This window comes from Lithobates pipiens, unplaced genomic scaffold, assembly GCF_037356315.1.
Source record: "Lithobates pipiens isolate NorthernLeopardFrog02 unplaced genomic scaffold, aLitPip1_a1.2 Scaffold_16, whole genome shotgun sequence".
Taxonomy (NCBI): domain Eukaryota; kingdom Metazoa; phylum Chordata; class Amphibia; order Anura; family Ranidae; genus Lithobates; species Lithobates pipiens.
This window is the reverse complement of record NW_027507748.1, coordinates 369,059,244-369,074,856: the sequence shown is the minus strand read 5'-3', so window position 1 is coordinate 369,074,856 and position 15,613 is coordinate 369,059,244. Positions and strand designations below refer to the sequence as shown.

Here is a 15,613-nt window from a genome sequence, read left to right as displayed (position 1 = left end):
GTTAGATGTGCTCTTTGGAGATTCCAGGCACATCTGAGTGCCTTTCCTGGAGTTGGCCAATCTAAAAATGATGGATGTGAGTTCCTGGGGGGCTCATTCGGAAGTTAGTCCATGGTCCAAAAACAAGACACCAGGTGCTTTTCCAATTGGATAGAACTGATAGCGGTGCATCGCGCTCTGAACGTTTTGCAGGAGGATGTGAAGGGCATCATCTCCAGATTTTGTTTAGATAGCATTGCAACGGTTGCTTATATCAACAACAAGGAGTTGCAAGTAGTCTGGCCCTTCAGTGGGTAGCACAGGGCATTCTGGTGTGGTCAGAGCTCTGTCTGGTTTCTATTTCAGTGAAAAACCTATAAGGAACATAAAACCCACTAGCAGATTTCCTCAGTCATTAGGTTTTGCAAGACAAATAGTCCCTCAGTCCAGAGATTTTCTGGTAAACCTGGATGGATCCTCTGTGCCTTTCAGGTAAACAGAAAAGCTTATTTTTCACCTTTTTACAGTGCATCCAGAAAGTATTGACAGCGCTTCACTTTTTGCACTTTTATTTGATTTATTTTTTATTTTTTTACAGCAGCATTCCAAAATTGATTTAAATTATTTTCCTCAATTCTATAAACAGAACCCCATAATGACATAGTGAAGGAAGTTTGTTTTGAAATCTTTGCAAATTTATAAAAAATAAAAAATGAAACAATTACATGTACATAAGTATTTAAAACCTTTGCCATAACACTCAAAATTGAGCTCGGGTGCGTCCTGTTTCCACTGATCATCCTTGAGATGTTTCTACAACTTGATTGGAGTCCACCTGTGGTAAATTCAGTAGATTGGACATGATTTGAAAAGGCACACACCTGTCTATATAAGGTCCCACAGTTAGCAGTGCATGTCAGAGCACAAACCAAGCTATAAAGTCCAAGGAATTGTCTGTAGACCTTCAAGACAGGATAGTATGGAGGCACAGATCTGGGGGAGGGTACAGAAACATTTCTACAGCATTGAAGGTTCCAGCACAGTGGCCTCCATCATACGTAAATAGAAGATGTTTGGAATTGCCAAGACTCTTCCTAGAGCGGTCTGCCCTGCCAAACTGAGTGATCAGGGGAGAAGGGCCTTAGTCAGGGAGGTGACCAAGAACTTGATGGTTACTGACAGAGCTCCAGTGTTTCTCTGTGGAGAGAGGAAAACCTTCCAGAAGAACTATCTCCGCAGCACTCCACCAATCGGGCCTGTATGGTAGTGGCCAGATGGAAGCCACTCCTCAGTAAAAGGCACATGACAGCGTGCCTGGAGTTTGCCAAAATGTACCTGAAGGACTCTGACCATGAGAAACAAAATTCTCTGGTCTGATAAAACAAAGATTGAACTCTTTGACCTGAATGGCAAGCATTATATCTGGAGGAAACTAGGCACCGCTCCTCACCTGACCAATACCATCCCTACAGTGAAGCCTGGTGGTGGCAGCATCATGCTGTGGGGATGTTTTTCAGCGGCAGGAACTGGGAGACTAGTCAGGATCGAGGAAAAGATGAATGCAGCAATGTACAGAGACATCCTTGATGAAAACCTGCTCCAGAGCACTCTGGACCTCAGACTGGGGCAAAGGTTTATCTTCCAACAGGACAATGACCCTAAGCACACAGCCAAGATAACAAAAGATTGGCTACAGGACAACTCTGAATATCCTTGAGTGGCCCAGCCAGAGCCCAGACTTGAACCGAATTTGAACATCTTTGGAGAGATCTGAAAATGGCTGTGCTTCAACACTCCCCATCCAACCTGGTGGAGCTTGAGAGGTCCTGCAAAAAAGAATGAGTAACAGCCCAAAAAATAGGTGTGCTAAGCTTATAGCATCATACTCAAAACTTGAGGCTGTAATTGTTGCCAAAGGTGCTTCAACAAAGTATTGAGCAAAGGCTGTGAATACCCATGTACATGTGATTTTTTTTTTTTATTTTTTTTTTTTTTAATCATTTTGCAATGCTTTCAAACCTCCTTCACATTGTCATTATGGGGGTATTGTTTGTAGAATTTTGAGTACATTTTTTTTTTTTTTCCCCATTTCAGCATAAGGCTGTAACATAACAGTTTAACATTTTGTGTTTCACAAAAGTTCTATTTGTTGCATTATATGAAAAAGAAAGAAGGTAGAGTACAAACAAAGGGGTAGGCAGAGGCGAGATTAATAAAGGCTACAAGAGTATAGCAATGCTAACGATAAGCTAAGGCTAAGTACTGCAAACTTCAATGCACCAGGGGCTCCATGACCAGCACAGGAGGTGAGGGTACAAGTTATCCTAATGGAGAGTGATTTGTGTAGATGGGTAAGAACACCTCTGTGGTAGGAAAGTGAATGGAATTCCAGTCAGCTCATAGTTTACATGTTTTGATCAATCTTAGAATATGGTTATTTATAGTTCATAGAATAATTTGTTAAACTTTGAAATTAAACAGTTATAATGAATCGTATTAATCGGTATAATATATGGCCCATATTTGCAGAAATGCATTGATTTTTTTGTGTTGGATATTCCCTTGAAAAGACAATTGATGGTTTGCTGAGAAATGTAATTCTGTGCCCATCACACTGGAGCAGTTGGTTCTTGAATACTGTGAGCCTAGTTTTAACTGGCTGCAACTGGTCTGCCAACAACATCCAAACAAGTTCAGCTGCCGACATATCAAGTGCCATAGCAAACCGATCACTTGTCTCCTTTTGAATCCAATGGTTTTTATTAAATGTTCTGTCTTCCTTCAGGTTGCAAATGTACTTGATCTGCAGGCATATTTGCAAATTGACTAACATTTTTCTTGACTATTTTGGTGATTTCAAGGTAAAACAGCCTCAGTCATGCCAATAGTTCGGCACCTCCTAACATCAATTCTCTGTTGTGCTATTTAGCCTGTTGTTACCTGCTCTTGGTAGTCTATTTTTAAGCCGTAAAACCCTTTCTGGATTTGTGGCTGGGTACCAGATCTTTCCTTTTTATTTTTTCTTGTCTATGCTCTTGTGTTGACTTAATTCTTGGTTTTGATTTTATCTCTCCAGTTTGAGGCCTCATGCACTTTGGGCTTAAACACGACTATTACAAGTGTTTGGTGTTTTTTATTTTAATTTTTTATTTTTTATTTTTTTTTCAGCCTGTAAAAACACCCCAATGTTAGCCCATGTGTCCATGCAAACAGGCATTTACAAGAATATTAGAAGAGGAATGTTTTACAGTCTTACAAAAAGCCCAGTCAAAAGCGTGTTCAGGAGAAGAGCTGAAGAGCAGAAAAAACGCTGAATGCTAGACCTGTTTAGGCACGTTTGAGCATTAATGCATTTTTTTTTTATTAAATTAATATTGGCCAATGCAATCCATTAACACTCAAACAATTGACACGGCCTAAACGCGTGTGCAATGTGTGGCTTTAGGTGCATTTTTATTTTTTATTTTTTATAATATTTTTTTAAAACCGCTTTTCCTACCAGGAGTTTAGAGGAGAAAAGCAAACCCACCATGTGCATGAGACCTAATTCTTAGCCCTTGGCTTCTAATTTTGATATTGCTTTTGGGAACTCTTCATGTTCTTGACTTCAATTACCTAGTTTCCACCTCCTAAGGTTCTCCAACTAATCCATCCACAGCCAGTATTTTTGGTAATGTTCATCACTCTGTTTTCTAGGATTTCTGTTTAGCTCAAAGTTCAGTAAATTAAATTAACAAGTTAAAGTTCCTCTGCCATCTTCCAGGACAGGCCATGAGATGTAGAGCTCCTCCCCACTGAGACAGGAAACATGTTACTCATGAGTTAAAAGGTCATCCTCAAGGTCCTCACCTCAGTTTTTAGTGTTTCCTCCAGATGCATCTCCCCCTTGCCAGCCCTCCCCTCCTGTGGCTAGTAGTGCCACCTCTGCAGTGTTGAATGGCTTCCTTGTGGAAGAGTGGCACTCCTGTGCTCTAAGCTAGGCTGACTGATGACGCAGAGATGACGTTTCAGGGCACAGAGACATCATTGCAGAGCGCCGGAGGCGTTCTAAGCCTATTTTTTATTTAGAACTGAGTAGCAATGGAGCTGCTGGGCTAATGTTGCCTTTTATGTTTTTCAGGCTTAGGCCCAGAATAAAGGTCTATCTACCAAGAAGAAATGTGCAATCTGCCTGGCTATGTTAGGATCTTCTTGGAGCAAGCCGTTATGCCACTACTGTATTTGCAGCCTAGTTAAAGCGGTTCTTCACCCTAAAGGGGAAGTTCCGCTAATCTGATCCCTCCCCCCCCCCTCCGGTGCCACAATCGGCACCTTTCAGGGGGGAGGGGGGTGCAGTTACCTGGATAATCCAGGTAACTGCACCCACTTCCGGCCAGACCCCCGCAGACACCCCGCCCCCCCCCCCCCCCCGTTGTGTTCTGGGAAACACACAGTTCCCAGAGACACAGCGGGGGACCATAAGAGACGCGCAGCGCGACTCGCGCATGCGCAGCAGGGAACCGGGCAGTGAAGCCGTCATGCTTCACTTCCCGATTTCCTGACAGAGGATGGCGGCGGTGGCAGCAGCGAGACGAGCGATCGCTCGTCATCTGCCGCCGACATCGCTGGACCCTGGGACAGGTAAGTGTGATTTTATTAAAAGTCAGCAGCTGCAATACTAGTAGCTGCTGGCTTTTAATATTTTTTTTTTTTTTTTTTAGGTGCAGCTCCTCTTTAAGGATAAGTCAGCTGTGGTCTGAAATAAACTAACATTGTCTGCAAAGGAAAAGTTGACTACTTTCCACACCTTTTTACATCCCTTCTGGCTGACCTCAACACCTGGTCAGTTTTCTTGTTAGCCTGCCTAGGCCCTCTTCAGCTGTAATTTCAACAACACTGAGGTATGTTTTGCATGGTGAGGTGACTGAACATGCATCCTGTGGCCTTGTCATTCTTTCAGGCACTGATGCTGATTCCAGGGATTAAGATGAGCCTTCTAAGGAGTCTAGATTCAAGTTGTCCCTTGGATGTTGTTGATCTCAAAGCTATTTCTGAAACTTTGGAAATCGAAGAGGAAATGGTAAAGCTTTCTAGGCATGAACTAATGTATCAAGGCCTTTACAAAAAGAGATCCCGATATTTTTTTTTTTTCTCCCCCTGTGCATAAAACTCTTTCAGACAACATCCGGCTGGAGTGGTCAGAACCAGAGAGGAAGCTCTTCTCCAATAGGTTAAAATTAAGGTTTCACTTTGAGGATTCTGCACATCATTGTAACAAGTGTTCTAGCCTGGATGCACTTCTTTCCAAGGTTTCTCAGAAAGTGGATTAAGCAAGGGTCCTCAAAGATCCAATGTATAAGAGAAGTAATGTACTTCTGTGTAGGGCATGGGATTCCTCCATCTCTAATACCATGCCTGCCTTAACCTATACTTGTGTGTCAAGGAACCTAGAGGTTTGGCTTAGTTGCAATCACATTTAGTAGATGGTACTCCTAGAGAACAGCTATTGAACTCCTTTCCTATACAATCTTCTGCCTCCATAAATTCAGCCAGATGGGCAATTTGGCTGAAGACTTGGTCCAGGGATTTTGCTTCCATATTTGATTCCATGGCCTTCCATTCTTGAGGGGGTTAGCTTTTTGACCCTGAGCTTCAAGCTGCGCTTGAACACACCATAGGCAGAAAGAAAGCCTTACTTGAGAAAAAGAAAAAGCCAGTTAATGTTTTTCCGTGACCAGCAGTTTCAAAACCAACAAGAAAAAGAATCCAGAGCTAAGAGGAATTATACGGGCTATAAAGGCAAAGGGGAGGTTGCTTAACCCTCCTCAGCAGTACACCAAGCCGCAATGAGTAATATCACCCAGTAGAAGGAAGGCTAGGAAGGTTCCATCCATGATGGGGAACTAGTTGCCTCCAATGGATTCATTCTGGACCTGATCAAGAGGATACAATCTAGAATTCAACTCCCAACCACCCTCAAGTCTTTTGGTGACCAAGTATCCCAAGAAGCTCCAGGGCCTTATGTCTCCAAGTAGGAGAGTTAGTCAGAGGGTGTTAGTTCAGGTTCCCCTAGAGCAGGTACCTCCAAGCTGCGGCCCTTCAGCTCTTGTGGAACTACACGTCCCATGAGGCATTGTAAAACATTTTGCATGGAGTTGATCTTTTCAGTCAGGTCTATCCTCCAACCAAATTGTTCCATGGCTACACTGGACCTGAAGAATGCTTACCTTCATGTTTCTATGTATATCTGGATTTTCAAAAATGTCTGCCAATAGCAATCAGAATAGGATCTAGAATCCACCATTAACAGAACAAGGCTCTCTTTCTTTTGGGCTCTCCTCAGCTCAAAGGATTTATTTTGAAAATCCTTGGAGAAGTCCTAGCCCCTTTTTTGAAGTTAAGAGCAATCACGATAATTCCATATCTAGACAACCTTCTACGGATTGCTTCCTCCCAGGAGAGGTTGCGATTAGATTAGTAGTTCACTAAGGATAATCTCCAGAATTTGGGTGGCTGATCAATGTAGATCAAGGTATGATTTATGGTTCACAGCATTCATTCCAGGTATCAAACTGTTTCACCTGGAAGAGAAAACTTTCAAAATAGACTAGCAGGTTTCACACCTCCAGTCAAGCCAGCTGGTTTCCATAAGGATGATCATGACAGTTGTCGGGCTAATGACAGCCCACATTTCAGCAATATCATGGGCACATCTTCAACAAAGATTTTTCCATCTAAGTCTTTGGAATGGCTCCAGTGATACACTGGAAAGCTTTGTAAGAAGTTTGTCAAGGGTTAGATGTGCTCTTTGGAGATTCCAGGCACATCTGAGTGCCTTTCCTGGAGTTGGCCAATCTAAAAATGATGGATGTGAGTTCCTGGGGGGCTCATTCGGAAGTTAGTCCATGGTCCAAAAACAAGACACCAGGTGCTTTTCCAATTGGATAGAACTGATAGCGGTGCATCGCGCTCTGAACGTTTTGCAGGAGGATGTGAAGGGCATCATCTCCAGATTTTGTTTAGATAGCATTGCAACGGTTGCTTATATCAACAACAAGGAGTTGCAAGTAGTCTGGCCCTTCAGTGGGTAGCACAGGGCATTCTGGTGTGGTCAGAGCTCTGTCTGGTTTCTATTTCAGTGAAAAACCTATAAGGAACATAAAACCCACTAGCAGATTTCCTCAGTCATTAGGTTTTGCAAGACAAATAGTCCCTCAGTCCAGAGATTTTCTGGTAAACCTGGATGGATCCTCTGTGCCTTTCAGGTAAACAGAAAAGCTTATTTTTCACCTTTTTACAGTGCATCCAGAAAGTATTGACAGCGCTTCACTTTTTGCACTTTTATTTGATTTATTTTTTATTTTTTTACAGCAGCATTCCAAAATTGATTTAAATTATTTTCCTCAATTCTATAAACAGAACCCCATAATGACATAGTGAAGGAAGTTTGTTTTGAAATCTTTGCAAATTTATAAAAAATAAAAAATGAAACAATTACATGTACATAAGTATTTAAAACCTTTGCCATAACACTCAAAATTGAGCTCGGGTGCGTCCTGTTTCCACTGATCATCCTTGAGATGTTTCTACAACTTGATTGGAGTCCACCTGTGGTAAATTCAGTAGATTGGACATGATTTGAAAAGGCACACACCTGTCTATATAAGGTCCCACAGTTAGCAGTGCATGTCAGAGCACAAACCAAGCTATAAAGTCCAAGGAATTGTCTGTAGACCTTCAAGACAGGATAGTATGGAGGCACAGATCTGGGGGAGGGTACAGAAACATTTCTACAGCATTGAAGGTTCCAGCACAGTGGCCTCCATCATACGTAAATAGAAGATGTTTGGAATTGCCAAGACTCTTCCTAGAGCGGTCTGCCCTGCCAAACTGAGTGATCAGGGGAGAAGGGCCTTAGTCAGGGAGGTGACCAAGAACTTGATGGTTACTGACAGAGCTCCAGTGTTTCTCTGTGGAGAGAGGAAAACCTTCCAGAAGAACTATCTCCGCAGCACTCCACCAATCGGGCCTGTATGGTAGTGGCCAGATGGAAGCCACTCCTCAGTAAAAGGCACATGACAGCGTGCCTGGAGTTTGCCAAAATGTACCTGAAGGACTCTGACCATGAGAAACAAAATTCTCTGGTCTGATAAAACAAAGATTGAACTCTTTGACCTGAATGGCAAGCATTATATCTGGAGGAAACTAGGCACCGCTCCTCACCTGACCAATACCATCCCTACAGTGAAGCCTGGTGGTGGCAGCATCATGCTGTGGGGATGTTTTTCAGCGGCAGGAACTGGGAGACTAGTCAGGATCGAGGAAAAGATGAATGCAGCAATGTACAGAGACATCCTTGATGAAAACCTGCTCCAGAGCACTCTGGACCTCAGACTGGGGCAAAGGTTTATCTTCCAACAGGACAATGACCCTAAGCACACAGCCAAGATAACAAAAGATTGGCTACAGGACAACTCTGAATATCCTTGAGTGGCCCAGCCAGAGCCCAGACTTGAACCGAATTTGAACATCTTTGGAGAGATCTGAAAATGGCTGTGCTTCAACACTCCCCATCCAACCTGGTGGAGCTTGAGAGGTCCTGCAAAAAAGAATGAGTAACAGCCCAAAAAATAGGTGTGCTAAGCTTATAGCATCATACTCAAAACTTGAGGCTGTAATTGTTGCCAAAGGTGCTTCAACAAAGTATTGAGCAAAGGCTGTGAATACGCATGTACATGTGATTTTTTTTTTTTATTTTTTTTTTTTTTAATCATTTTGCAATGCTTTCAAACCTCCTTCACATTGTCATTATGGGGGTATTGTTTGTAGAATTTTGAGTACATTTTTTTTTTTTTTCCCCATTTCAGCATAAGGCTGTAACATAACAAAATGTGAAAAAGTGAGGTGCTGTGATTACTTTGCAGATGCACTGTAAATCCAATAAGCTTGGCTCTATCGGTGCTCTGGCCAGTCCCTGCACTTTCAGTCTTTGCTACGCCTTTATCCCGTTCAAGCTTACTCTGTCATTACTTCAGAGGTTTCCTCAGGAGCATACTAGTCTTATCCTTGCAGCTCTTTATTGGCCCAAAAGACCATGGTTTTCTCTTGTTCAGTCCCTATCCATAGCTCACCCATGTTACTTCCACTCAGGGAGGATCTAGTATCTTGGGGTGCAATTCAGCATCCACGAGTAGCTGCTAATGAACTTTGCAGCTTGGTTTCTGAAAAAAGTATTTATTTTTTTATTTTATTTTTTGAAGTCTAGCATTTTTTTTTGGATAGAGTGGTCAAGACTTTGTTGAATTACCAAAAACCTGTCACTAGGGCCATCTACCAGAAGGTTTGGAAACATTCAATTCTTTGATGGAGGAACACCATATGTCAGTTGCTATCTTAGAAGCCTATTCAGGCTATTATTCTCACTCCCTTTTGAGCCTTTGGAAGAGACTTCGGTAAAGATTCTTGATTAAAAGACTTCTGGTTGCCATTACATTACAAGCTCTTTCTGTTAGGGAACCCCTTTTATTTATTTATTTTTTATATGGCCTGCATTGCGTTTAAAGACTGATCCAGAGTTTCTACCCAAAGTGTCCTCTTCTTTCCATAGATCTAAAGATATTGTATCGCCTAACAATAAATTAAGTAAATATCAATCTGCGCAATCTAATATATTATGGTGTAAAATGGATGAATAAAATAATAGCTGCTATCACTAACAAGTGCTCTCATTCCACTTAAATGAAATAAAAATAACAAAAACAGTGCTGCGCTATTAATGCAAATAAATAGTAATACATCAGAGTACCCGATAATGGAATGAAACGTCATTTTTAATCCATAATAAGAATAATGCTGTAAAATTCATACGTTATATCCCGTGACTAAAGCGAATTCAAAAACATCAATGAATCAATAGTGCACAAAATCCAAAGTCCTTGTGCTCTCCTCCACCAGTCTCACATGCTGCTCACCTCACATCTAAGTTAAATCAGCAGTGTTCCCCTCTGGGGATAATAGAGAAGGCTGGCATGGTGTTTGGTAATCGCCTCCTTCCTCCAAGACACCTAATCCCATGGGACATGAATCCCGAATTGTCTCGCCAAATGGGATGGGTATGCAAAAGAAGGAAGGCAAAATCTGTGTGTGCTCTTTTTTTTTTTTTTTGTTTTGTTTTTTTCCTCGCATCATTTGATTCATTGATGTTTTTGAATTTTGCTTCAATCAGTCACTGGATATAACTTATGAATTTTACAGCATTATTTTTATTTTTCTTATGGATTAATAATTAGGTTTAATGCCATTATCGGGTACTCTGATATATTACTATTTATTTATTTGCATTAATAGCGCAGCACTGATTTGTTATTTATATTGTATCGCCTACCTTCTCCAATTCCCCATCTGGAGCCAGAGAAAAAAAGCTGCAGCTTACTAGATGTTAGGCCAAATGATATTATCTTCTATCTTGAAGTCATTAAACATTTCAAGAGTTTGGGAGTCCTTTTTTTCTCTTTTAAGGTAGCTGTAGCACAAGCCTCTAAGTCTTGTATAGCTAAACAAAATTATGCAAGCATCTTCGCCGTTTGTGAATGCTTACTCGACTAGGACCTTGTCTACCTCTTGGGCAGAGAGAGCTAGAGTAATGCCAGAACAGATTTGCAGAGGGGCAACTTGGTCCAGGTTCTCCACTTTGCATGAAGTATTACCATTTTGATTTATTGTTAAGTCCAGGAATTTGATAGAATACCCCCCAAGGCTTTTAAGTTCTTGCTTATCAACTCATAGGCTGTCCTGGAAGACAACTATGGAAAAGCCAGAGTTAAACTTACCAGTAACTCTATTTCCAGTAGTCTTCCAGGACAGCTGGATTATCGCCCAATTGTTATATGCATTTTGTCCTGAAATCTTTCTTGGATCCGTCTCATGATTCTCATGTATTCTGAGGTGAGGATCACCCTTTGACTCTTTTGGGTAATGTGTTTCCTGTCCTGGTGGGAGGAACTCTGTCTCCTTGGCTGTCCTGAAAGACTACTGGAGATAGTCGAACTCCATTTTTCGCCATACAGCACCAGGGGTATTACTTGCCTGTAATGAAGTGTGTCCTATGCAGTGGCAGCTGGTGCTCAAACAAACTGAAAATTCTGAAAAAAACATCAAATGCTGCCACTGTACTCCATCGAATGCTGCCTCTGTGACCCCCCCCTCGCCGCCTGCCCGGCACTTACCCTGTCTCAGTGGGGCAGCGGGTGACGGTGGCAAGCAGTGGCCTCCATGTGTCCCCTCCTGTCCTCTCCTCCCATCCTCCTCCTCCTCCTGATAGGTGTCCAGTCACAGCGCCTGTTTCAGCCAGTCAGGTGATGGGTAACGGACCCGAGCACCTAATTGGCGGAGAGAGGCGGTTCAGTGTTAGGAAAACGAATGAGTAGTCGTTTTCCTAACACACCTGGGTGAACTGGGAGCACCAAGTATATGGCGCTCACAGTTCACCTTTTCTGACGCCTATGGCTCTAATCGGGTGCTTCAAAAACACATCCCCCCCCGCCGCTGTAATTCAGGGACCCGAAAAGGGCCCGGGCACCTGACTAGGGGGGTGACAGTGACGGCCATGCATTTATGCTATGCATGAATCTATCCATTGGTCATAGAGGGGGCGGTGCCCATGCCCCTTTATGGATGCACCGCCACTGGTCCCATGTCTGACTGGCTGCTGCACAGTGTAAGAATCTTCTCCCCCCCCCCCCCCGTACTGATCTTCTTGGCTGCAAATATGAAAAAGATGAGTGATTGCCTGCTTCTTCTGCCCGACTCCTCCATTCATAGAGAACTCCTGCTAATTTCCCAGAATGCAAAGCATTTTGCGAATAGAGGACAAACGGATGAATGACACGGGAGCGAGTTCTATGAATGGAGGATGCAGTTGAGGGGAGCAGCTCTTTCACACTCGCAGCACTGGATAATCGGCGCAGTGGGGAGAACATTTCTACACTAAGCAGCAGCCAGCCAGGCACAGAACAAACTTCATCAATACACGAACTGTTGCCTTTTACAATAGTAGTATTTATAGGTAACTTAGGTTCCTGGTGCTGCAAACCGCAAAAAAAATAAACTTTTAAAGTTATAAGCCATTGAACATTACTGCTTAAAATGTTTTCAAATCAAGATCCTAAACTGAGCTTTTAAACCAACACATGATTTTAGAATGATTACCTTCATCCATTTATTTTAACCCTGCTTCTCCAATTTTCTTTTTTTTTTCTGTTTAATTTTCCAGGATAAGTGTTCCAAAATTCAGTGCATTTGGCTGTTGTTTTTCTTATCTGGCTCATCATGCCTTTTATATTACACATTTTCTTCTCAGGCACTTTATTACAGGTATGTCAGCACAGGATGTTCCTGATTTTATTGTTTTTATATTTTAATGTATAAATACTACTGGTATTTAATGAATGAAAGAGGAATAAATACGATTAACAGCTGAAGATGCCTTTTTTTTAATTTCAGCATTTTATATAGAAAGCAGCATGATTTAAAGTGGATGTAAACCTTAGACGTGAAAAATGTACATCCCACTATACCATGTACTACCCTGAATTCAAAGCACTGAGTCTGGTTCCTTTCTGATCTTTTATCTTTATCTGCATGAGTCACTCATAATTAAGCTGTGACACCTCAGCCTCCAGGGAGAGGGGAATGTAGTAATCCATTAGAGATTAAACCCCACCAGTCCCAGTGTTGACAAATCGGTGTAAGCCAGGAACAGTGTTCCTGAGTGTCACTAAACCGGTGCAGCCAACAACAGTGTTCCTGATCACCACCACACCAGTGCAGTGTTTCCTCTGCCTGACACCTATACTGACCCTGGCATGTTTTTTGGCCATGTTGCTGCCTGGGCCGATCCTTTTGCTTATTTGCTGACCATGTCTGTCTTCCGCCTGAACTGGCCCATCTGCAAATCCCGCTGACTACGCTCCTGCAAGACATCAATCCCAGCTATCCCGTATGGACAACTGCACTCCTGGAACCAGAACTCCTCTTTTTTTTTCTTCTCTTCAGCCTTCTGTACTTCCTGGCCAGTGAACATGGCATTCCTGTGGGCAGCCATGTACTGCTAGGTTAGGGTTGCTTAGTATGTAGGAATAGGGAGTACTACAGTTTATGCGCTACACTAAGCTATATGACCACGCGTGCAGAGGTGAATATTACAAAACACAGTTTTTGATACAATTGGTTTATTCGTGTGATACACAAGGTGCAATGTCCGGTACATAATCAGTCCAGACAAAGTCGCTTGTGGTATTGCCATACTTGGTAGCATAATGTGATTTGGGGTGTAATTCTAAGTATGCCCATACTATGTGTGAAAAATATTTTAGTAAATGGACAACTTTTTAAATTTCACATTTTCCGAAAATTCATGGCAAAACAAATTTAAGAGAATTATGGGTTTGATCTTCTTCTTTTTATTTTTCTTTTTTTTTTTTTTCTTTTTTTTTTTTTTAGCTTAATACTTACCTAGGTGGATGCAGCATGGGTTTCATGCTGCATCTGTCCTCCGGCGCCTCTGCACTGGAAACCAAGTGATCGAACACCACAGATTGCTCTGTTTTCAGAGCTCCGTGAGCAGAGAGCTGTAGACTGTCACAGCTCTCTGCTCTGCTCCCTCCTCGCTCATCGGGGCACTGGGCTGTGGAGGGGGTGGCTGGCTCAGACTCTGAGGCTCGCTGAGAGGCTGAGCTGGGTGTCGGTCCAGGCACATGGTGGAGCTATACTCCATTGTTGCGATGATGCGGTGCCTGGACTGACTTCTGTGACCTCAGCAGAGAGCAGACTTCAAAACGAATTGCACTCCTGTGATCCATAGTCTTCAAAAACCTCACTATGCCTCTTGGATAATTTTTAGTGTTTACGTTCCAAAATGTGATTATTTTGTGGTTATTTGCACTGTCTTTGTGCTCTAGGGCCTCCAAAAATGTGATGGGTAGTCAGGAAATGAGATGCATAATTTTCCCCTGGAATGCCTGAAGGTGCTCCTTGGATTTTGAACCCCTCTATGTACACTACCGTGCAAAAGTATTCACCCCCTTGGCATTTTTCATGTTTTGTTGCCTCACAACCTGGAATTAACATGGATTGTTTGAGGATTTGCGTTCTTTAATGCATGCATGCAAACATGCCCACAACTTTAAAGATTTTTTTTTTATTTTTTTTTTTTTTTATTGTGAAGCAAACAAATAGGACAAAATAACAGAAAAAGTCAATGTGCATAACTATTCACTTTGTAGAGCCACCCTTTGCGACTATCCATAGCTTTGGATAAGTCTCTGTGAGCTTGCCACGTCTTAGCATTGGGATTTTTGCCCATTCCTCCTTGCAAAATTGCTCCAGCTCCTTCAAGTTGCATGGTTTGCACTTGTGAACAGCAATCTTTAAGTCTGAACACAGATTTTCTATTGGACTGAGATCTGGGCTTTGACTAGGCCATTCCAACACATTTACATGTTTCCCCTTAAACCACTCAAGTTTTGCTTTAGCAGTGTGTTTGGGGTCATTGTTCTGCTGGAAGGTGAACCTCCATCCTAGCCTCAAATCACACACAGAGTAGTACAGGTTTTGCTCAAGAATATCCCTGTATTTAGCACCATCCATCTTTCCCTCAACTCTGACCAGTTTCCCAGTCCTGACTACTGAAAAACATGGTGTTCTTGGGTGATGTGATGTGTTAGGGTTGCGTCGAACATAGCGTTTTCTTTGATGGCCAAAAAGTTCATTTTTAGTCTCGTCAGGCCAGAGCACCTTCCTCCATACGTTTTGGGAGTCTCCCACGTGCCTTTTCGCAAACTCAAAATGTGTCATTTTTTGCTGAAAGTAATGGCTTTCTTCTGGCCACTCTGACATAAAGCCCAACTCTATGGAGCGTACAGCTTATTGTCGTCCTATGTACAGATACTACAGTCTCTGCTGTGGAACTCTGCAGCTCCTCCAGGGTTACCTTAGTGCTGCCTCTCTGAAATGCCATCCTTGCCTGGTCCGTGTGTTTTGGTGTACGATCATCTCTAGGGATCCTCAAAGATTTGGATATTTTTTTTTTTTAGAACCTAACCCTAATGCCGTGTACACACGGCCGGATTTTCCAGCAAAAAAGGTCCGACTGGTTTCCCAACGGAGTTCCGACTGACTTTTGAAGGAGTTACGACAGATTTCTGACAGAACAGACTTGCCCACACAAGAACGGACCAAAGTCCGTTTGCTTTGAATGTGATGATGTACCATGGGACTAGAAAAGGAAGTTCAATAGCCAGGAGCCAATAGCTGCCCTAGCGTCGTATTTGGTCCGTCGGACCAGCATACAGACGAATGGCTTTCCCGATGGAAATTGATTCCGTTGGACAGGTTTGAATGTTCTATTTCTAGGTCCGTCTAAATTTTTGAAGAAAAAAGTCAGATGAAGCCCACACACGATTGTAATATTTGACGGAATGATTCCGTCAGACCTTTTCTGCTGGAATGTCCGGTCGTGTGTGCACACGGCATAACTTTGTACTTCTCAACAACATTGTCCCTTACTTGTTTGGAGAGTTCCTTGGTCTTCATGGCAGTGTTTGGTTAGTGGTGCCTCTTGCTTAGGTGTTGCAGCCTCTGTGGCCTTTCAAAAAGG

General features: G+C 42.5%; 1 protein-coding gene across 4 annotated transcripts in view; it reads left to right on the top strand.

Annotated features, from left to right (window-relative positions):
- The window catches only part of RNFT1 (ring finger protein, transmembrane 1), an 81,487-nt gene that overhangs the window by 48,827 nt on the left and 17,047 nt on the right, over positions 1-15,613 (top strand). For all 4 annotated transcript variants that reach the window (XM_077482118.1, XM_077482117.1, XM_077482120.1 and 1 more), the window contains exon 4: positions 12,230-12,330. In XM_077482118.1, the coding sequence (XP_077338244.1) occupies positions 12,230-12,330 (101 nt within the window). The remainder of the gene's footprint in view (positions 1-12,229; positions 12,331-15,613) is intronic.